Below are 24,054 nucleotides of genomic sequence, written 5' to 3'. Positions count from 1 at the left end.
GAATCGGTTCGATAAGAGGATTCGATAATCGGCTCGAACTCGATAATTTCTTATTAAACATCATCCCTAGTTATGCATTTTCCTGCGCTTCAGTCATTCCAGACGGACACATGCGCTGGTGATGCGATCCACAGAATTAAGAGTGAGTGTGCATTAGTTTGTGTCGTCCAGACTGCGATTCAGATGTGTGCTGCATCACACAAAAAGGTACAGGTCGGCGCATAACATGAAAGCGGAGAAAATTATTGTCTGTTTCCGTGGTAAAAGCCCCGTATAGTACACGCAAAATCTTCATTTAAGCAAGGTGGTCTGCACCACTTTTCAATTGCACACACAGTTTTAGTGGATCACAGGCAAAACACTCACACATAGTACACACTAGGGCTGGGCAATATATCGAGTTTGTAAGATATATCGATATATTTTTAAACAAGATATGAACAAAGAAAATATTGTAATAATTTATATAATTTATTTCACGTTAAAATGACCAAAAGCCGCTTATCTGTTGCGTTCCTTGTTCTCCCCCGCAATACTCCATGGACTATTAAACCCCTCCCTTTCCTCCTTCCAAGACGTGCTTGCACGTATAAGAACATCCATGATTGGTTGGTTGTTTACTATGATGAGTCACGATTGGTTGAGATTAGGGCAAAACATTAGGGACAGGCCAATCAGAGGCAAGATAGGGCAGGTCATGGAACCAGGAAGGGAAATCACAACAGACATCCCAAATGACGACGAAAGAGTCGCAGAAAAGAAAGAGGGAATTAGTGGATTTATAAACTCTACAAATATGAATGAATGGGAACTAACCTGGAAACCTTTACTGACATATATTGAATCATAACTTATAGACATTTAAAAAAAAAACAAAAAAAAACTGCCATATCTTTTTTGTTGTTGTATTCCTTTTTTATTATTATTATTATTGTATTGATCCAACACTACTACTGCTTTTTTTTGTGTCACTTTTGATATGGTTTTGTCACGGTTTACTTGCTTCTTTTTTTTGTTGTGACTTTTTATTTTGTATTGTTTTGCATCTGATCAAGCCCTGTGACTTTCTTCTTCTTTTTTAAGTGTGAACGGTGGAGAGGTCCCCGGGAGGCGATCTTGTGATCACTTCCTGAGGATCCTTGATGCCGAGGAATATTCATCCATCTTGCTATGGTCTGGATAGCCTGCTGATCCTGAGCCAGAGCGGGATGTATGGATATATATACAATATCTGGGTTTTTTTTTTTTTAATAATGTCTATACTGTAAACCTTGAGTTGTTAAAAGTTCAAGTGCACCTCTCTCCTCAAGTGTGCATGTGAGTGTGTATGAGTGGATGTGTGCTTGTACGAAGGGTTTGCGTGAGCAAAGTATGACTGTCAAATGTGATTTTAACTGTAAAATTCAATCAAATATAGTTGCAAAAAAAACAAAAAACTAGTGGAAGATGGCTGAGGGATTCTCTTTAGATTTTTCTTTTAGCGATGGAGACGACGTCCAGGAAACCCACAATGCATCTACTTGGCCACATTTAGACAAATGTATGCGTCTGGATAAAACATTCATTTAAGTTGTTTACCATGTAAGCCCAAATCAAAACTGTTCTCGAGTTGCCAAAAATATATGCCGAAGTGAGGAAGATCATAGCCGCACTAATATGTCAAGTCACTTACTTGGCGTTGACCTGAAGCGTACATGTGTGACAGTCCATTACATCGTCAACTGGGAATTAAAAAGCGCCTGCCTGCAAATACATTTTTTAATCTGAGTTTGATACATTTTGTATTATTTGCAAAGCTATGTTATTTATTTTACATAGAAAGAATGATTTAAAATTGTATTTACGTTATGTAATTCTGTACTACTTAAACAGTTTATTTTCTTTGCTGTTAATACCCATCTTGACTAACTGGGTAAATTAAAGTGCCACTGACTGTTTACAGTACAGTTGTCATTCACTTCAATTTCAGTGAATCTCGCTCAAAAATGAATATCTTTACATGTATACTCTCACCGGAAAATATATTGAGATATACTTCTTCGTCCATATCGCCCGGCCCTAACTCATAGTATACACCATTGTATTTTTTGCACACGCTGTTTAGCGCGTTAGTAAATCGGGCCATTACTGTATTTTTCGGACTATAAGTAGCTCCGGGGTACAAGTCGCACCGGCCGAAAATGCATAATAAAGAAGGAAAAAAACATATATAAGTCGCACTGGAGTATAAGTCACATTTTTTGGGGAAATGTATTTGATAAAACCCAACACCAAGAATAGACATTTGAAAGGCAATTTAAAATAAATAAAGAATAGTGAACAACAGGCTGAATAAGTGTACGTTATATGACGCATAAATAACCAACTGAGAACGTGCCTGGTATGTTAACGTAACATATTATGGTAAGAGTCATTCAAATAACTATAACATATAGAACATGCTATACGTTTACCAAACAATCTGTGACTCCTAATCGCTAAATCCCATGAAATCTTATACGTCTAGTCTCTTACGTGAATGAGCTAAATAATATTATTTGATATTTTACGGTAATGTGTTAATAATTTCACACATAAGTCGCTCCTGAGTATAAGTCGCACCCCCGGCCAAACTATGAAAAAAACTGCGACTTATAGTCCGAAAAATACGGTACTTTGTTTTTCATACAACTTTCTGTTAATCTAAAATAAACTAAATATATATTATATTGTAATCCTATCAGCCGAGTGTGGTAAGCACACTCACCGTTTTGGGCGTGTTGAGTGCAACATCCGGGTACTGACTGCATTGTGCAGTAGTGTACTTCAGTGGTAAGCACTTACACACTCAAGCAGCTAAGTATCGATTCTACAGAAGGGTGCGAATCGAAAACACAGTAGCTCGCCGTACCATGGGTTTTGCGTTTAAAGCAAGATGACGTCTCTCCTCTAAGTAAAGTCACTTAAACGTGGTTTAGTAGGACCACAGAACCGTACATGTGTGAACATCCATTACATTGTCGACTGGGAATTAAAAAGCGCCTGCCTGCAATTTTTTTTTATCTGAGTTTGATACAGTTTGTATTATTTGCGCAGCTATGTTATTTATTTTACGTATAAATCATATTTTTTTTATTTTATTTATGTTATGTAATTCTGTGCTACTTAAACAGATTATTTTCTGTGCTGTTAACACCCATCTTGACTAACTGGGTTAATAAAAGTGCCACTGACTGTTTACAGTACAGTTGTCATTCACTTAAAATTCAGCGAATCTCGCTCAAAAATTACTATCTTTATATGTATACTTTCACCGGAAAATATATTGAGATATGTATCGAGTTTTAGTAAAAATATATCGAGATATAATTTTTCGTCCATATCGCCCAGTCCTAACTCATAGTACACACCATTTTATTTTTTGCACACACTGTTTAGCGCAGGGGTCCCCAAACTTTTTGACTCGGGGGCCGCATTGGGTTAAAAAAATTTGGCCGGGGGCCAGGCTGTATCTGTATATATATATATATATTAGGGATGTCCCGATCCGATATTTGGATCGGATCGGCCGCCGATATTTGCAAAAAAATTGCGTATCGGCAAGGCATGGGAAAATGCCGATCCAGATCCAGTTTTTAAAAAAAAACTCCGGTCCGTGTTTTCCAACGCACCGATTTAAATAATATATTCGACTTTTCTGCTGCTCCCGAATTTCCGTTCCGCATTTTCCAGCACACCTTCAACACATCCACAGGTCTGTGGATTCTCACGCAGTTGCTTTTAGCTGCTGGCATTACACGACAGGCTCTTCTCACTCTTTCCTGTGTTTCCCTCTCACAGACAGACAAGCGCACCTTCTTACACACGTCACATACTGTCACGTCATACGTCACATACGTATACGCCCTCTCCCAGCAGACGTAGCAGCATGGCTAACATTAGCTGTGATGCTAGCGCAGCCGTGCGAGCAACCTTCCCTCTAAGGTGCGCACTGCTCAAGCATCCTCTGCGCACAGCAATTATATGCCACGGACAAAATCAAATAAAAAAATAAGCGCATAACAATTTTCGGCACACGGACACGACAGAGAAAACAGTTTTCGTCATCATTGTTCAAATATTGTAACGTCTGTCGAGACGCTTATCTCCATTCGGTGCCACACGTCCACACCATCAAAATGCCGAGGCAAACATTTCCAGATCGACACCGTATGAAAAAAATAGTGATTTTTTTAGTTGTGATTTCCTTCTCTGCATAAAAGTTTAAAAGTAGCATATATTAAAGTAGTATGAAGAAGAATGTTTTAATGTAGACACATAGAATTATCATACTGCTGTGATTATATGCATCAAGTGTTCATTCAAGGCTAAGGCAAAATATCGAGATATATATCGCGTATCGCAATATGGCCTTAAAATATCGCAATATTAAAAAAAAGGCCATATCGCCCAGCCCTAGTTCAATGATGCCATTTCTGTTTGTCATGTATAATTTTGTCTAATTCGTGTTTATCCTTGAATAAACAGGTCAGTTTCTTGTTACCAACCATTGTGTATTATTCAAACTCCCCTAATTCAGCTGGCTAGTTGTTATCAAGAGTACTAAAACCCTTTTCAACATGATTCTGACAACTAAGTAGGCTAAATAACTTTAAACTTTAATACATGCTCGGATAGGCCAGTATCGGTCAGTATCGGTATCGGATTGGAAGTGCAAAAACAATATCGGTATCGGATCGGAAGTGCAAAAACCTGGATTGGGACATCCCTAATATATATATATATATATACATATACATATATATACATTGTCTTTATAATCCGTTTTGTCATTTAACATCAATTAACATTGATGTTCATCAACATTTAACATTGTCACGTTATCGATGGGAAAATTAATTTTTAGACAATATGATTTGCCTGAGCGGCTAGGAGACACCAAGAGTAACAAGCGGTAGAAAATGGATTAGAAAGGAAAGATTAAAAAAAATATATATATATATATATATATATATATCAAATAAAATAAAAAATAAATAAAATAAAAAAACAACTTTTTTTAAACTTGGGACTTCCTGTGGGCCGGATTTTGGATGCTGGGGGGGGCCGGATCCGGCCCGCGGGCCGTAGTTTGGGGACCCCTGGTAAATCAGGTCATTACTTTGTTGTTTTTCTTACAACTTTCTGTTAATCTAAAATAAACTAAATATATACATATATATATTGTATTCATATTGTAATTCTATAAGCCGAGTGTGGTAAGCACACTCACACTTTTGGGCGTTTTGAGTGCAACATCCGGGTACTGACTGCGTTTTGCAGTAGTGTACTTTAGTGGTAAGCACTTACACACTCAAGCAGCTAAGTATCGTTTCTTCGGAAGGGTGCGAATCGAAACACAGTAGCTCGCCGTACCATGGGTTTTGCGTTTAAAGCAAGATGACGGCCCTCCTCTTCTATCACAAGCTCAATTTTATCGAGCTTCTCCCGAAGCGTCTCCCGCTGGTGGAAGTGGAAAGCCGGGTGAAGAGACGCCATAGTGAAAAGCAGCGCTAACTGGTTCAACGGTCCGGCGGGGATGTCGGCCGTCGAAAATCCACATGTTTGCTCCTTCCCCCGGCACGTACGCTCGGCCTGACACGCCGGGCGGAAGGAGTGGTGGTGAGGGTCCCTGAACGGAGGAAGGGGGTAGTTCTTGCAGAACAAGCCCGGGTCTACATGGCTCAGTATGCGGAAGAGTACCCCAGCGCATTCCCTGCTGTCAGACCCGAGCAGCGACAAACAAACCAGTAATTTCGCCCTCACCACCGAGTCCAACACGTCCGTTAAGACGCCCAACTCTTGCTGGTTGTTCGCACGGAATTCAAAATCCCGAAAAACATGATAGTCTTTCCGGGCTAGGTCCTCCAAGTAGGAGCCTAAAAAGCGGAGCTCCAGGGGCTGGCACATGTGCATCAAGCCGCACATGAACTCCACCCGCTTGGCCGGGTTGAGATGAAGGCCGAACCACTCATAGATCGTCTCCTTGTCCAGCTGGGCCGGATCTACTTGGTGGGCTCCTGGTAAACCATCCAATGGATTCTCATCTGGCGTTTCGTCGCTCGTTTTCATCGGTAGTTTCATCTTCGGCATGGTCGAAGTCAGAGTCGGGCTTCCAAGTCAGAATGGCGGAGTGACATAATTACATGATTGGCAGTTGGCACGTTTCTGCCTTCAACGCCTCATGAAAGACACCGTATAAGATGTCGTTTACTGTGTTGCTGCTGTTAGCATTGTGCTGCTATGTCGTTGATAGTGGATACTATGGTGGGCGGATCGAGACACATATCGAGTGGGGGTGTCGATACCAGCGTAACGACATCGATAGCTTTCATTTTCCCGTTTATTTTCACTAAAATATGTTTTTGTTGTTGATATTGTTATTATAGTGTAACCTATTTTATGGGCTTTCCTCTTGGTGATGTTAAGTTCCTGTTATACGCTGTCATACAGTATATGCCTTGAGCTCTTATTTTGAAGGTGCTAAGAGCGGAAGTGATGTCACGTTGTTCTCTGTAGCTACAGGTAAAAGCCAGTAAATTAGAATATTTTGAAAAACTTGATTTATTTCAGTAATTGCATTCAAAAGGTGTAACTTGTACATTATATTTATTCATTGCACACAGACTGATGCATTCAAATGTTTATTTCATTTAATTTTGATGATTTGAAGTGGCAACAAATGAAAATCCAAAATTCCGTGTGTCACAAAATTAGAATATTACTTAAGGCTAATACAAAAAAGGGATTTTTTAGAAATGTTGGCCAACTGAAAAGTATGAAAATGAAAAATATGAGCATGTACAATACTCAATACTTGGTTGGAGCTCCTTTTGCCTCAATTACTGCGTTAATGCGGCGTGGCATGGAGTCGATGAGTTTCTGGCACTGCTCAGGTGTTATGAGAGCCCAGGTTGCTCTGATAGTGGCCTTCAACTCTTCTGCGTTTTTGGGTCTGGCATTCTGCATCTTCCTTTTCACAATACCCCACAGATTTTCTATGGGGCTAAGGTCAGGGGAGTTGGCGGGCCAATTTAGAACAGAAATACCATGGTCCGTAAACCAGGCACGGGTAGATTTTGTGCTGTGTGCAGACGCCAAGTCCTGTTGGAACTTGAAATCTCCATCTCCATAGAGCAGGTCAGCAGCAGGAAGCATGAAGTGCTCTAAAACTTGCTGGTAGACGGCTGCGTTGACCCTGGATCTCAGGAAACAGAGTGGACCGACACCAGCAGATGACATGGCACCCCAAACCATCACTGATGGTGGAAACTTTACACTAGACTTCAGGCAACGTGGATCCTGTGCCTCTCCTGTCTTCCTCCAGACTCTGGGACCTCGATTTCCAAAGGAAATGCAAAATTTGCATGGTTGGGTGATGGTTTGGGGTGCCATGTCATCTGCTGGTGTCGGTCCACTCTGTTTCCTGAGATCCAGGGTCAACGCAGCCGTCTACCAGCAAGCTATGCTACGACAGAGATGGCAAGAATGTGTGGATATCCTGCGACACTCAAAGCAGATGCTGACATCAACTCCAAAACTGGACAGATCAGCTTTCAGGAAAGGAGAGCGGATGAGGGTATGTCTACAGAATATATTAATTGATGAAAACTTTATTCATTACTCGCGGTTTTACGTAAATTATTTTACATAAACTGTGTTTACCAATAATTTAGCTTAAAAACATTTATTTTTTTCAATCATTCGAGTACATTCGGGTAGTCTTGTGTAATGCAGTATTTTGTGTCTATTTAGGTATGGTTAACCTGAGTGCTGAAATCGTGGAAAAATATATGTTCTTAACGCGCCTGAAATGGGCTGTCTGCACTCTCAAAGTGCATGTTGTTGCCAAATGTATTTCATATGCCGTAAACCTAGTTCATAGTTGTTAGTTTCCTTTGATGCCAAACAAACACATACCAATCGTTGGTTAGAAGGCGATCGCCGAATTCGTCCTCGCTTTCTCCCGTGTCGCTGGCTGTCGTGTCGTTTTCGTCGTTTTCGCTTGCATACGGTTCAAACCGATATGGCTCAATAGCTTCAGTTTCTTCTTCAATTTCGTTTTTGCTACCTGCCTCCACACTACAACCATCTGTTTCAATACATGCGTAATCTGTTGAATCGCTTAAGCCGCTGAAATCCGAGTCTGAATCCGGGCTAATGTCGCTATACCTTGCTGTTCTATGCGCCATGTTTGTTTGTATTGGCATCACTGTGTGACGTCACAGGAAAATGGACGGGTGTATATAACGATGGTTAAAATCAGGCACTTTGAAGCTTTTTTTAGGGATATTGCGTGATGGGTAAAATTTTGAAAAAAACTTCGAAAAATAAAATAAGCCACTGGGAACTGATTTTTAATGGTTTCAACCCTTCTGAAATTGTGATAATGTTCCCCATTAAGATGACACTTAAATGCTTCTACTGAGGTAGCATCTCTAACTGTTACCGGGAGGGCATTCTATAGTACTGGAGCCCGAATAGAAAACGCTCTATAGCCCGCAGACTTTTTGGGGCCTCTGGGAATCACTAATAAGACGGAGTTCTTTGAACGCAGATTTCTTGCCGGGACATATGGCACAATACAATCGGCAAGATAGGCTGGAGCTAGACCGTGTAGTATTTTATACGTAAGTAGTAAAACCTTAAAGTCACATCTTAAGTGCACAGGAAGCCAGTGCAGGTGAGCCAGTATAGGCGTAATATGATCAAACTTTCTTGTCAGTCAATCAAAGTTTATTTACACAGCCCCAAATCACGAGTGTCTCAAAGGGCTGCACAAGCCACGACGACGTCCTCGGCTCAGATCCCACATCAGGGCAAGAAAAAACTCAACCCAATAGGATACAATGAGAAACCTTGAAAAAAAAGGATTTGAATAAGAGTGTTCACTTATTTTGCTCAAACAACCGTAGTAATAATATTATATTGTTGATATTAATCCGTGTATCATTTTTTTCCCCAATTGAAGTCAACACGAGAAAAACAAACCACAAAGTCTCTTTATTTGTTTACATTCAGTTGATAAAACCAAAGACTAAAAAAAATATATATCTTATCTCAATTCAATCAATCTCAACACCTACCACCCACTACACTCGGACCTTGCAGAGAGAATGAGCACGTTCAGTGGAAGGCTCAGACTCCCAAAATGCAACACGGAACGACACAGGAGGTCCTTCATCCCGACAGCCATCAGACTGTATAATGCATACGTTCCTTGACTGCACTTAAATGTAGAGTATATGTAGAATATTTTAGACTTAGATTTAGACAAACTTTAATAACGAGGGAAATTGTTCAACACAGTAGCTCAGTTACAATGATGGAAAGTGTAAGGATGGAAAGGACAATGCAGGTATAAATAGACTAATATAGTGATAAAAAAAATCTAACATATACGAATATATACATAATATGTGTACAGAATAATTCATATACAGATATATTATATTATGTCTATAACATATATACAATATATACCAATGACCATGTACAATATTACAGTATATGTGACAGCAGTAGCATAAAATAAAGAGTAGATCCAGCAGAAAATAGAAAATAGACGTTAAAAACAAAGAGAAGTAGCAACATGTCAGGTGTCAGGTAATAGGCAGATATCATCTATTGCTGTATGGCGAGTGATTATACAGCATTTATATTATTTATATATTATATATATAATATATTATATATATTATATTATTTATTATTATTATTGTCTATTGTGACCGAACTGTGGTACTGAATTTCCCCCAGGGATCAACAAAGTACTTTCTATTCTATCTATCTATCTAATTCCATTTAAAAATCGAGTGGACGTGTAACAAGTGTAACAACTCAATATTTGTGAATCTGTTTGATAGCCGAAAGACAGTGACAGTGTCCTCAGTAAGGACAGTAGCTATTGACTGTCCTTACTAAATGTCTCTCATGACGTCATTGCATAATTTGCATAAATGATTGCAATAGATCAGTGGTTCTTAACCTTGTTGGAGGTACAGAACCCCACCAGTATCATATGCGCATTCACCGAACCCTTCTTTAGTGAAAAAAAAAATAAATTTTTTTTTCAAATTCAAGACAAAGTTATATGTTTTTGGTAACACTTTAGGATGGGGAACATATTCTAAGTAATAAAGACTTAATTTAGAGTTATTTGGTTAGGGTTAGGGTCAGGGTTAGAGGGTTAGGGTTATAATAAGGCCATTCCGACTAAGGCATTAATAAGTACTTAATAATTACTAGTTAAGAGCTAATATGTTACTAATTTGCATGTTAATAAGCAACTAATTAATGGTGAATATGTTCCCCATTCTAAAGTGTTACCATGTTTTTTTACTGGTGCACAAAATGAACCGTGCATGAACATCACCTTGTTCAAACAACAAAACCAACACAGTGCATAAACTCACAACAAATTACACACCTGCAAATCAGTCAGCTGTTGCCGTATCCGTAATACGCCGATAGGGAGAAGTTTGTATTTACACGATGAGTCGGGTGTGTCTTGACCTCTGCCAAACCCCTGAGCCCGACCCACCGAACCCCTAGGGTTTGATCGAACCCAGGTTTGATTGATTGATTGATTGAGACTTTTATTAGTAGGTTGCACAGTGAAGTACATATTCCGTACAATTGACAACTAAATGGTAACACCCGAATAAGTTTTTCAACTTGTTTAAGTCGGGGTCCACTTAAATTGATTCATTATACAGATATATACTATCAGATATATACTATCGTCATAATACAGTCATCACACAAGATAATCATCAGGGTGTATACATTGAATTATTTACATTATTTACAATTCGGGGTGTGGAGGGGTGGGGTGGGGGGTTATGTTTGGTTGTTATCATCAGTCATCAACAATTGAGAACAGAGAAATGGATATTGAAACAGTGTAGGTCTGAATTGGTAGGATAGTTACAGCAAATAGTGGACATAGAGAGAGAGAGAGAGAGAGAGAGAGAGAGAGATCAGAAGGCATAAGAAAAGTATCTACATTTGATTGTTTACATTTGATTATTAACAATCCGGGGAGGGTGTTAGTTTAGGGTTGAAGTTGCCTGGAGGTGTACTTTTATTGTGGTTTTGAAGGAGGATAGAGATGCCCTTTCTTTTATACCTGTTGGGAGCGCATTCCACATTGATGTGGCATAGAAAGAGAATGAGTTAAGACCTTTGTTAGATCGGAATCTGGGTTTAACGTGGTTAGTGGAGCTCCCCCTGGTGTTGTGGTTATGGCGGTCATTTACGTTAAGGAAGTAGTTTGACATGTACTTCGGTATCAGAGAGGTGTAGCGGATTTTATAGACTAGGCTCAGTGCAAGTTGTAAGAACCATTGCAATAGATGCTGAAAGAAAGAGAATTAACGTTGTGAGATAGATAATAAAAAAAAAAGGTGAGTTTAAAAACTCCAATTAACTTTAAATAAATTTCTGTCGATTCTTAGTATTTTTCTTTAAAATTTAAATACACTTTTACAATGTTAGAGTATCAAACATAATAAAAAAAAAAACAGGAATGGTTGTGAACTTCACAAACAAACCAAATCTTTAAAAACCCTTTAAACAAATCTAATTTCATTTACAACCTGGTCTGGTGAAGATAAGGTCCTTTTTTTTTTTTTAGGAAAGATAAATAAATATTTTCTTGGATAAAAAAGAAAGTAAAACAATATAAAAATAATTACATTAAAAAAAATAGTAATTAATGAAAATGTTAGTGGACCAGCAGCACATACAATCATGTGTGCTTCTGGGACTGTGTCCCTTGCAGAAGTGTTGTCCATGTTGTGGGAACCAGAATATTAGTAGCAGAAAAAAACAACCCCTTTTGTGTGAGTGGGTGTGGATGAGTTTTTTGGGTTGATGTTGAAAGTGTATCGTGTGTTTTTTCTATGTTGATTAAATAAAAAAAACAAAAAACAAAAAACAAAAACAAACCAAATCCATTACCATGAATAATGGGCGTTGCAATGATTTTTTTTAAGGTCACATGAAAGTAGAGAAATGTTCTCTCTGTTTTGACTGCAGCTGGGATTGCTGCGTGGAGCTATGCTATTCTATACATGCTTTAATGTCTCCAAAACATCCTGAAAAGTCGCCGTGGATCATAGAGAAACAAAGTTGCTTATACAAGCCTGATTTATCGAGAAAGTCACCAAGAAGTAGTTTGTAAACAAATATTTTGACAGGCACAATTGGTTTAAGGTGGATATTTCCACCATGTTTTCCCGCATTTGATTTAATTAATACATGTCAAACAAGTAAAATAAATCATACTAATTTTGTGTTTTACTTTAAAAAAATAATCATGAAAAAACAAGTATAGTAATGTGTTTTTTTAGTGGTGGTTTTATAACAAATGAACGGATTAGTTTAGACCATTGTCTTAAATTGTTCTATAATATTTAAAAAGGGATACAACTATAAATGGTATTAATGATTAACCGCGGTAAAACTGGTTAGTATTACAGTTTTGAATTGAAATGATCATTAAAACCGCCATTGATAACTGTATTTTGGTAAACTCATGGACCGGTGATAATGATTATTTAATTGATAGCTAGTGCCCTGATGGCTAGCTATCATAAATGATAACATGAAAACAAAAACTATTAAGGTCTTTCCCCTTTACAAACAACATACCCAAACAACATATCCCAATCTAAATTTGTATAAACACCTTACTTTATGACCAACTAAGATGATTAATTGTGTACTTTGGATCTCTTAGAAGAGACTGATAGATTTATAAAAGGAGGTGTCTACAACAGGAAGTGAACTTGCATAAAGTTGGCATTTATTTAACTATTGTTCTAAAACAATGGTGAACACATTTTCAGCACATGTACATGTACATTTTAATGAATATTCTACATTGCAGTGATAATAACTGTGATATTTATTGTCACGATAGCTGTGATATGAAATTATCATTTTGTCCTAATTTATATCTTGTCAAACTGTTCTAAAATTTTTTTTTTTATTAAAAAATATTTTTGATTGCCTGAAATCTTTGGCCCGTATTTTATTACGATTATAATCATGATTAACAAATGAAAGGCAAACTGACAAAATAATTCATGATCTTGACAAATGTTAAGTTAAAAGTATCAGTATTGGCAATCCTGGCACAGTATGTGTATTTACTCGTTATCGAATCGATACCAAAATTTGCTGTATCGCCCACCTCTGTTTACTAGTTCTCTTACTTCCGATCTTCCACTCGTTATTTCCGGTAGAGTAGACAATAATAGTCAGCGCATTGCTGCTTCCTGTTGGCCAATTTATGGTATTGCACTGAAATGTAACAAGTCAATATTCTTTAAAATACCCACTCGTGAAAATAAAATATATCTTCCGGGACAAATAGCTGTGAATTTCATGAATCTTAAATCATTTGGTATCAATATACTTAATGCCAGCACTTAGTACCAAAAGATTTTAAGATAGCAAGAGTAACTCCCCTCTTTAAAAAAGGAAGCAAATAGGAACCTGGCAACTACCGACTTGTTTCTATTCTCAGTTCCATTTCGAAAGTAATGGAAAAAATAGTTTATGAACAGGTTGATGGTTATCTTGCCACCAATAAACTCATGTACAAATTCCAATCCGGCTTCAGAACTAACCACTCCACTGACACATGCTTTCTCTATCTGACCGACCACATCAAACATGAGGTGGACGCTGGCAAATACTGTGGCATGGTCATGCTGGACCTTCAGAAGGCCTTTGACATCGTTAACGACGCTATACTGTTGGATAAGCTCAGAGGATTTGACAAAACCTCATCGAGCTGGATGCAATCTTACTTGGAGGGGAGTGAACAGGTGGTAGAGGTGAACGGCACCGTGTCCCCCTCCCCTCTCAGTGAGCTGTGGAGTCCCCCAAGGCTGTATATTGGGGTCTTTACTGTTCCTAATATACATAAACGACTTGTCATCAGCATGCGACTGTGAATTGTTCCTGTTTGCGGATGACTCGGCCCTGCTGGTATCAGACAAGGACAAGTCACAGGTGGAGAAAATCCTCAGTGCTGAACTCTGTAGAACTTGCACCTGGCTCGCTGACAACAAGCTATCCATACACTTGGGTAAAACGGAATCCATCCTGTTTGGGTCCCACATCAACCTTAAGAAAGTCAATGACTGTAAAAGTGGGTGACATTGTTATCACCAGGAAAGATGAGGTCACCTACCTAGGTTCCATTCTAGAGGCTTATCTTTCCTGTGATAAAATGGCAACCAAGGTAATCAAAAAGGTCAACCAACGAACGAGATTTCTGTATAGAATCTCCTCTCTGGTCAACAAAAGCACCATGAAGATTCTGGCGGGAACTCTCATTCAACCCTTTTTCGATTACGCATGCACCTCCTGGTACCCTAGCACCTCCAAAACCCTCAAATCTAGATTCCAAACATCCCAGAACAAGCTAGTCAGATTACTTCTAGACCTCCACCCCAGATCACACCTCACTCCTACCCACTTCTCCAAAGTGGGCTGGCTCAGGGTTGAGGACAGAGTTAAACAACTTGCACTGAGCCTAGTCTATAAAATCCGCTACACCTCCCTGATACCGAAGTACATGTCAAACTACTCCCTTAACGTAAATGACCGCCATAACCACAACACCAGGGGGAGCTCTACTAACCACGTTAAACCCAGATTCCGATCTAACAAAGGTCTTAACTCATTCTTTTTCTATGCCACATCAATGTGGAATGCGCTCCCAACAGGTGTAAAAGAAAGGGCATCTCTATCCTCCTTCAAAAACGCACTAAAAGAACACCTCCAGGCAACTTCAACCCTAAACTAACACCCTCCCTACCTTATCATACCTCTTCGGATTGTAAATAATCAAATGTAAATAATCAAAAGTAGACACTTTTTCTTATAATTTCTGATCTCTCTCTCTGTGTCCACTACTTGCTGTACATATCCTACCAAGTCAGTACTACATTGTTCCAATGTCCATTTATCTGATGATGCAATTGTTGATGACTGAAGTGTTGATACCAACCAAACCTACCCCTCTCACCCCCCACATCCCACACCCCGGATTGTAAATAATGTAAATAATTACATGTATATACTCTGATGATTATCTTGTGTGATGACTGTATTATGAAAATAGAATATATCTGTATCATGAATCAATTTAAGTGGACTCCGACTTAAACAAGTTGAAAAACTTATTCGGGTGTTACCATTTAGTGGTCAATTGTACGGAATATGTACTTCACTGTGCAATCTACTAATAAAAGTTTCAATCAATCAATCAATCAATCCACATCCCACCCCCCGGATTGTAAATAATTCGATGTATATACTCTGATGATTAACTTGTGTGATGACTGTATTATGCTGATAGTATATATTTGTACCATGAATTGATTAGCGTGGACACCGACTTAAACAAGTTGAAAAACTTATTCGGGTGTTACCATTTGTACGGAATATGTATTGTACTGTGCAATCTACTAATATAAGTTTCAATCATCCATCCATTTTCTACCGCTTATTCCCTTTGGGGTCGCGGGGGGCGCTGGAGCCTATCTCAGCTACAATCGGGCGGAAGGCGGGGTACACCCTGGACAAGTCGCCACCTCATCGCAGGGCCAACACAGATAGACAGACAACATTCACACTCACATTCACACACTAGGGCCAATTTAGTGTTGCCAATCAACTTATCCCCAGGTGCATGTCTTTGGAGGTGGGAGGATCAATCAAAAACGTGTCTTTCTTTTGACTTCCACATTTCTCAACTCATTTTAACATTCTAGGTCCTTCTATTTAACAAACCTTTTCATTTGGCCAAAATAATATCACCCAAAAAGGCTTGATAAACCATTCAAACTAGGGTTGATCGTGTATGCACTACTCTCGCCACCCTGCAGGGGGCAACAAGCAGGCATATGTGTCACAATAAAGCAGCAGTTAGTTTTTTTTTGATTCATTGAAACTTTTATTTGTAGATTGCACAGTACAGTACATATTCCGTACAATTGACCACTAAATGGTAATACCCGAATAAGTTTTTCAACTTGTTGAAGTCGCGGTCCACGTTAATCAATTCATTGTAAAAGAAGTCCCGCTGCCGTGACCCGGATTCGAACCGGGGTTGCTGCGGCCACAACGCAGAGTACTAACCTCTATACGATCACGGCGAGCCAACCGGGACGATGTGAGGGCGAGAAGACACCTCACTCAAATCTGAAAAAAATAAAAAATCTAAATAAATCGCAAAAATCAGACTTTTAACAACGACTGGACATCCATCCATCCATCCATCCATTTTGTACCGCCTTTCCCTTTGGGGTCGCGGGGGCGCTGGAGCCTATCTCAGCTATCGACTGGATAACAAAGTACAAATGTTCTGCTCCAGTCATTGTTTTCTGGCGGACCTTTTAAGCGACGGACACATTGATCCAGACAAGCAGCAACAATGGTAGAAATCCCAGCGTGTAAGCTTCATCACGAAACTTGGTCAAACATTTGTAAGTAGATATAATTTGTGCGTAAATATATTTAGTGTGTTCTGTATTGAAATTGCCGACTTTGAGATGTGTTTTGTGTTCGTGGTTGTGTTTTACAAATCGCGTTTAATACATGTATTGCTAAATCTGACCAGTAGAGGGCGACAACGTTCACAATGATAAGTCACATACAATGGTTGGCGTGTACATGTTGTGTAATTTCTATATGTTTAATAGTTTATTGTGTGAATATATCAAAACTAAACATTATTTTTTATTTATGTAAAATACACTATGGACGTTTATTTATGTAAAATACACTATGGACCAGCACTACGAAGCCCTTAGTGTGTTCGACAAGGAGTCCAAAAAGTTAGGCCTGAAGATAAACTGGCTTAAGACAGAGCTTATGCTTGTAGGCAAAGGACCTGATCCATTATCTCTCTTTTTTTGACGGGACTCCAGGCTATTTTGTCTCCACTTTGAAATACCTGGGCTTGACCATGTCAAACACCGGCGACCTTAAACCTGAGATTGACAGCCTCTGTCATGCAGTCCCTTTGGAGATCATTGTGACGACACAGTCACATATGACGGGAGACAAAGCTTAGGGTCTACAATGCCTCTGTCATCTCCGCTCTCCTGTACGGCTCCCGAAATATGGCCGCTGACAGCCAGGTTTGATGGTTTTGATACCAGGGCCCTCAGAAGAATTTAATTGATTGATTGAATTGATTGAAACTTGTATTAGTAGATTGCACAGTACCGTACATATTCCGTACAATTGACCACTAAATGGTAACACCCGAATATGTTTTTCAACTTGTTTAAGTCGAGGCCCACGTTAATCAATTTATGGTAGAAGGCATCAAATGGGGCCAGCACGTCACAAAAATGACTTTGAGAGACCAAAATCAAAAGCTCCTAGCATCCTGTCTCGCAGCAATGAGGCGTGTACGCTGGTATGGCCACATCATTTGCCTGCCCGAACTACAAACCCTGTTTCCATATGAGTTGGGAAATTGTGTTAGATGTAAATATAAACGGAATACAATGATTTGCAAATCCTTTTCAACCCATATTCAGTTGAATGCACTACAAAGACAAGATATTTGATCTTCAAACTCACAAACTTACTTTTTTTTTTTGCAAATAATAATTAACTTAGAATTTCATGGCTGCAACACGTGCCAAAGTAGTTTGGAAAGGGCATGTTCACCACATGGCCTTTCCTTTTAACAACACTCAGTAAACGTTTGGGAACTGAGGAGACACATTTTTTTAAGCTTCTCAGGTGGAATTCTTTCCCATTCTTGCTTGATGTACAGCTTAAGTTGTTCAACAGTCCGGGTTGTCTCCGTTGTGGTATTTTAGGCTTCATAATGCGCCACACATTTTCAATGGGAGACAGGTCTGGACTACAGGCAGGCCAGTCTAGTACCCGCACCCTTTTATTATGAAGCCACGTTGATGTAACACGTGGCTTGGCATTGTCTTGCTGAAATAAGCAGGGGCGTCCTTGGTAAAGTTGCTTGGATGGCAACATATGTTGCTCCAAAACCTGTATGTACCTTTCAGCATTAATGGCGCCTTCACAGATGTATAAGTTACCCATGTCTTGGGCACTAATACACCCCCATACCATCACAGATGCTGGCTTTTCAACTTTGCGCCTATAACAATCCGGATGGTTCTTTTCCTCTTTGTTCCGGAGGACACGACGTCCACAGTTTCCAAAAACAATTTGAAATGTGGACTCGTCAGATCACAAAATACTTTTCCACTTTATATCAGTCCATCTTAGATGAGCTCAGGCCCAGCGAGGCCGACAGCGTTTCTGGGGGTTGTTGATAAACGGTTTTCACCTTGCATAGGAGAGTTTTAACTTGCACTTATAGATGTAGCGACCAACTGTAGTTACTGACAGTGGGTTTCTGAAGTGTTCCTGAGCCCATGTGGTGATATCCTTTACACACTGATGTCGCTTGTTGATGCAGTACAGCCTGAGGGATCGAAGGTCACCGGCTTAGCTGCTTACGTGCAGTGATTTCTCCAGATTCTCTGAACCCTTTGATGATATTACGGACCGTAGATGGTGAAATCCCTAAATTTCTTGCAATAGCTGGTTGAGAAAGGTTTTTCTTAAACTGTTCAACAATTTGCTCACGCATTTGTTGACAAAGTGGTGACCCTCGCCCCATCCTTGTTTGTGAATGATTGAGCATTTCATGGAATCTACTTTTATACCCAATCATGGCACCCACCTGTTCCCAATTTGCCTGTTCACCTGTGGGATGTTCCAAATAAGTGTTTGATGAACCTTCCTCAACTTTATCAGTATTTATTGCCACCTTTCCCAACTTCTTTGTCATGTGTTGCTGCCATCAAATTCTAAAGTTAATGATTATTTGCAAAAAAAAATTTTTTTTTATCAGTTTGAACATCAAATCTTTGTAGCATATTCAACTGAATATGGGTTGAAAATGATTGGCAAATCATTGTATTCCGTTTATATTTACAACTAACACAATTTACCAACTCATATGGAAACGGGGTTTGTAGTACCATCCTAGCGGGGGTGGCTGTCTCAGTTGCATTCGGGCGGAAGGTGAGGTACAACCTGGACAAGTCGCCACATCATCACAGGGCCAACACAGATAGACAACATTTACAGTGACATATTTTTTTTTTGTCCCCAACACCATCCACAGCCCAGCCAATCGAGCCATCGGACATCCACCCCGGCCAACTAAACACCCTGACGCGCCACAGCCCCACAACCGGCATGCCATGGCACCTCAGCAGACCCGCCGCTGCTATCAGCATTGCACACCGGGGTAGCGACACATACACACAACAAACAGACAAACAAAGCTTGAGAGGTAAAAAAAAACAAGTAGGGATGTCCGATAATGGCTTTTTGCAGATATCCGATATTCCGATATTGTCCAACTCTTAATTACCGATACCGATATCAACCGATACCGATACATACAGTCGTGGAATTAACACATTATTATGCCTAATTTGGACAACCAGGTATGGTGAAGATAAGGTACTTTTTAAAAATAATTAATAAAATAAGATAAATAAATTAAAAAACATTTCTTGAATAAAAAAGAAAGTAAAACAATATAAAAACAGTTACATAGAAACTAGTAATTAATGATAATGAGTAAAATTAACTGTTAAAGGTTAGTACTATTAGTGGACCAGCAGCACGCACAATCATGTGTGCTTACGGACTGTATCCCTTGCAGACTGTATTGATATATATTGATATATAATGTAAAGAAACCAGAATATTAATAACAGAAAGAAACAACCCTTTTGTGTGAATGAGTGTGAATGGGGGAGGGAGGTTTTTTGGGGTTGGTGCACTAATTGTAAGTGTATCTTGTGTTTTTTATGTTGATTTAATTAAAAAATAAATAAATAAAACCGATACCGATAATAAAAAAAACGATACTGATCATTTCCGATATTACATTTAAAACCATTTATCGGCCGATAATATCAGCAGGCCGATATTATCGGACATCTCTAAAAATAAGTAAAATAAATAAATAAATAAATTAAGGAAAAAAGAAAATTGAAACAAATATGACATGGAATACATAAATAAATAAACAAGGATAAATAAATACATAAAAAACATACATATGGATATGCACATATATATATATATAAATACATCCATCCATCCATTTTCTACCGCTTATTCCCTTCGGGGTCGCGGGGGGCGCTGGAGCCTATCTCAGCTACAATCAGGCGGAAGGCGGGGTACACCCTGGACAAGTCGCCATCTCATCACAGGGCCAACACAGATAGACAGACAACATTCACACTCACATTCACACACTAGGGCCAATTTAGTGTTGCCAATCAACCTATCCCCAGGTGCATGTCTTTGGAGGTGGTTACAGACACGTGTGTATACATATATACAGTACACATATGTATACATATATATAGGGATGATGTTCGTTAAGAAATTATCGATTTCGAGCCCATTATCGAATCCTCTTATCGAACCGATTCCTTATCGAATCTCTTATCGAATCCAGACAGGCTGTTGTGTGTGCACTAAGTTCCAAAAGCCGTAGATGTTATGTGACTGGGCCGGCACGCTGTTTATATGGAGGAAAAGCGGACGTGACTTAGGACAGCATGCGGCCGTTATAGAGTGAAGGTTTCAGGTGAGAGAGGACGCTAAAGGCACGCCCCCAGTGAGCATATAGTGCTGCTATGTGCATCACCAACATGGACGCTCACTTTCGACATCCCGGTGAAGCACACTGGAGAAGAAGGGGACCAGCACGGTAGCGAATCCATAAGCACAACGGGGCAAGAGAAGTCGGCTTTTACTGTTGTGCTATTCTTGTTATGCTAATGGAAACGAGACTGACTTTGAAAATGAGGAGAGGGAATCTGGCGTGTTTGATGGAGAACTTGCCCAGCTGTTCATTTCGGACACAGAAGATGAGAACTTTGATGGATTTGTGGATGAGGATTGATCAAAAAATAATGTGAGTACATTGATAAATACTAGGATGTCCGATAATGGCTTTTTGCCGATATCCGATATTCCGATATTGTCCAACTCTTTAATTACCGATACCGATATCAACCGATACCGGTATCAACCGATATATACAGTCGTGGAATTAACACATTATTATGCCTAATTTGGACAACCAGGAATGGTGAAGATAAGGTACTTTTAAAAAAAATTATAAAATAAGATAAATAAATTGAAAACATTTTCTTGAATAAAAAAGAAAGTAAAACAATATAAAAACAGTTACATAGAAACTAGTAATTAATGAAAATGAGTAAAATTAACTGTTAAAGGTTAGTACTATTAGTGGACCAGCAGCACGCACAATCATGTGTGCTTACGGACTGTATCCCTTGCAGACTGTATTGATATATATTGATATATAATGTAGGAACCAGAATATTAATAACAGAAAGAAACAACCCTTTTGTGACGACCGGGGCGCATGGTGATGCGGGGTTTCGTTCTCCCAGGATGCAACGGACTTCGGACACAGCGTGAAGGTAAAATAAATGATTTATTTACGGAATAACTCAGAAGAAACAAAGAAAAGGGTGCTGATAGCACATAAGGTAAAAACTAAGGAAGACTAGCGTGGGAGCTAGCGAGTAACAGAGCCTAGCGTGGAAGCTAACAGGTACAGAGCAAGAACAAAGGTCGTCTACTGTTGCAAAAAGCAAACTAGGAAGCAAGACAGAATGACAGGGAAGGCAGGCTTAAATAATAATGTCAGTGATGACAAAATAATAAGCAGCCATGGCAACAAACTCAGGTGTACAAACAGGCACTCAAGGAGTCCAAAACTAACAAAAAACACAAGTACCTCGAAAACGTAAACGAAAATATGATCCGGGCAGCGGATCATAACAGTACCCCCCCCTTAAGGGACAGATTCCAGATGTCCCCTGGAAAAACTAAAACCCCCCCAACTATAACAAAGTTCAAGAGTCAAGGGAGGGTGGAGGGAGGATTTGGCGGAGGGTCGCCAGGCCACGTGTCCCCGAATCCACCGGGGACGAGTCAGGCGGCGGCGGCGAATGGAACGTCGCTGCCGCGGGCGACCACGGAAAGGCCACATTCGTGTGCTGCCGAGAAGGTGGGCGTGACTGGCGCCAGAAGTTCAGCAGCCGGAGAGTTCTACGACTACGTCTCGGGTGTCGCTGCCGTTTGCGCCACTGGCGTCCACACACTAACCTCCGAGAGCGCCGCCTGCGCAGCCAGACCACTCGAGGTCGCTGAGACGAAGATGAGGGCGAGGAAGGTGGCGGCGCCCTGGAAAGGCCCACCGGAGACGAGGAGAGAGCAGACGTCGCCGTGGAAGCAGTCGGAGTCGACGTCGCCGTGGAAGCAGGAGGAGTCGACGTCGCCGTGGAAGCAGGAGGAGTCGACGTCGCCGTGGAAGCAGGAGGAGTCGACGTCGCCGTGGAAGCAGGAGGAGTCGACGTCGCCGTGGAAGCAGGTGGAGTTGGCGCCGGCGTGGGCGGAGCAGGCGGCTCGTCTGCCTGCGTGGGCGGGGCAGGCGGCTCGTCTGCCGGCGTGGGCGGAGCAGGCGTCCGGGCTGTCGTTGTCGTTGCCGTGGAAGCAGGTGCTGGTGCGGAAACCAGCCTTGGGGTCGGTGCTGGTGTGGGAACCAGACTTGGAGTCGGTGCTGGTGTGGGAACCAGACTTGGAGTCGGTGCTGGTGTGAGAACCAGACTTGGAGTCGGTGCTGGTGTGGGAACCAGACTTGGAGTTGGTGCTGGTGTGGGAACCAGACTTGGAGTCGGTGCTGGTGTGGGAACCAGACCTGGAGTCGGTGCTGTGCGTGACTTTGGCGGAGGTGGCCTGGCCGGGGGTTGCGGCTTAGCACACCGAAGGACTGGTGGTGGCGGCTGGGCAGGAGGTTGCGGCTTAGCATGCCGAAAAACCGGTGGTGGCGGCCGGGCAGGGGGTTGCGGCTTAGCATGCCGGACGACTGGTGGTGGTGGCCGGGCAGGAGGTTGCGGCTTAGCACGCCGAACGACTGGTGGCGGTGGCCGAGCAGGAGGTTGCGGCTTAGCATGCCGAAGGTCTGGTGGCGGAGGCCGGCATGGAGGTTCGGGCTTGGCTGGGCGCAGCTGTGCCCGCCCACTAGCAAAGCACCCAGTACTAGCCCCCCCCTCAAGAAGCGGATCCCAGACGCGTCTTGTGCAGTCAGGAACAGTCTTTAGGGGTGGGAGAGAGGAGGTGAGGAGGGGGGTAGGCTCCTCCCCTTTTGATTGTCCAAATTGTCTATTCATCTCCCCAATATGGGACTGTAGGGACGACCAGGAGGGAGAAAACAGAGGAGTGGGCGGAGCTTGAGCCATAGGGGGTGGGGCCAAAGTAATTGGGGGCGGAGCTTGAAAACCAGAATGTGACTGGGACTGACTAGACTTATATTTTAAAAAAATGTCCTGATAATGCTTAATTGTAGAATTAAAGTCATTTGGGGGCGGCTGACAGAAAGAGTTGACTGAATTAAAAAAAATGTCTTCGTCTATGACGTCATCACCAGTGGACGGGATGACGTCATCCGCGCGGGTCTCCAGCTGACTGACAGCCCAATCGGTGAACTGTTTGGCAAAGTGAGTGATGGGATTACCAAACATCGGCGGAGGGGAATCCTGGGCTGCTTGGCTGTGTTCCGGAGGGAAGAATTGCGGGGATGGCGCGTCTATGTCGCGAGCTGAAAAAGCAAACTAGGAAGCAAGACAGAATGACAGGGAAGGCAGGCTTAAATAATAATGTCAGTGATGACAAACAGGTGCGCGTCGGGAACACACGCGGCAGGTGAAAATAATAAGCAGCCATGGCAACAAACTCAGGTTTACAAACAGGCACTCAAGGAGTACAAAACTAACAAAAAACACAAGTACCTCGAAAACGTAAACGAAAATATGATCCGGGCAGCGGATCATAACCACTTTTGTGTGAATGAGTGTAAATGGGGGAGGGAGGTTTTTTGGGGTTGGTGCACTAATTGTA

The 24,054-nt window shown here is 40.9% G+C and overlaps 1 protein-coding gene and 1 non-coding gene across 3 annotated transcripts in view; both read right to left on the bottom strand.

Annotated features, from left to right (window-relative positions):
- zcchc2 (zinc finger, CCHC domain containing 2) overlaps positions 1 to 6,360 on the bottom strand; it is a 57,541-nt gene extending 51,181 nt beyond the window's left edge. Inside the window, exon 1 of one of the 2 annotated variants that reach the window (XM_061965741.2) lies at positions 5,395 to 6,360. In XM_061965741.2, coding sequence (XP_061821725.2) covers positions 5,395 to 6,111 — 717 coding nt within the window. In that variant the 5' untranslated portion in view covers positions 6,112 to 6,360. The remainder of the gene's footprint in view (positions 1 to 5,394) is intronic. The other variant, XM_061965740.2, reaches the window with a different exon arrangement.
- Positions 6,361 to 16,127: 9,767 nt separating this feature from the next.
- On the bottom strand, positions 16,128 to 16,199 carry trnah-gug (transfer RNA histidin (anticodon GUG)). Its single transcript has one exon. It is a non-coding gene; the product is annotated as a tRNA-His (tRNA).
- Positions 16,200 to 24,054: the final 7,855 nt, after the last annotated feature.

This window comes from Nerophis lumbriciformis, linkage group LG07 (genome assembly GCF_033978685.3).
Source record: "Nerophis lumbriciformis linkage group LG07, RoL_Nlum_v2.1, whole genome shotgun sequence".
Classification (NCBI taxonomy): Eukaryota; Metazoa; Chordata; class Actinopteri; order Syngnathiformes; family Syngnathidae; genus Nerophis; species Nerophis lumbriciformis.
Note: the sequence above shows the minus strand (reverse complement) of the source record. Positions and strands in the feature narration are given on the sequence as shown.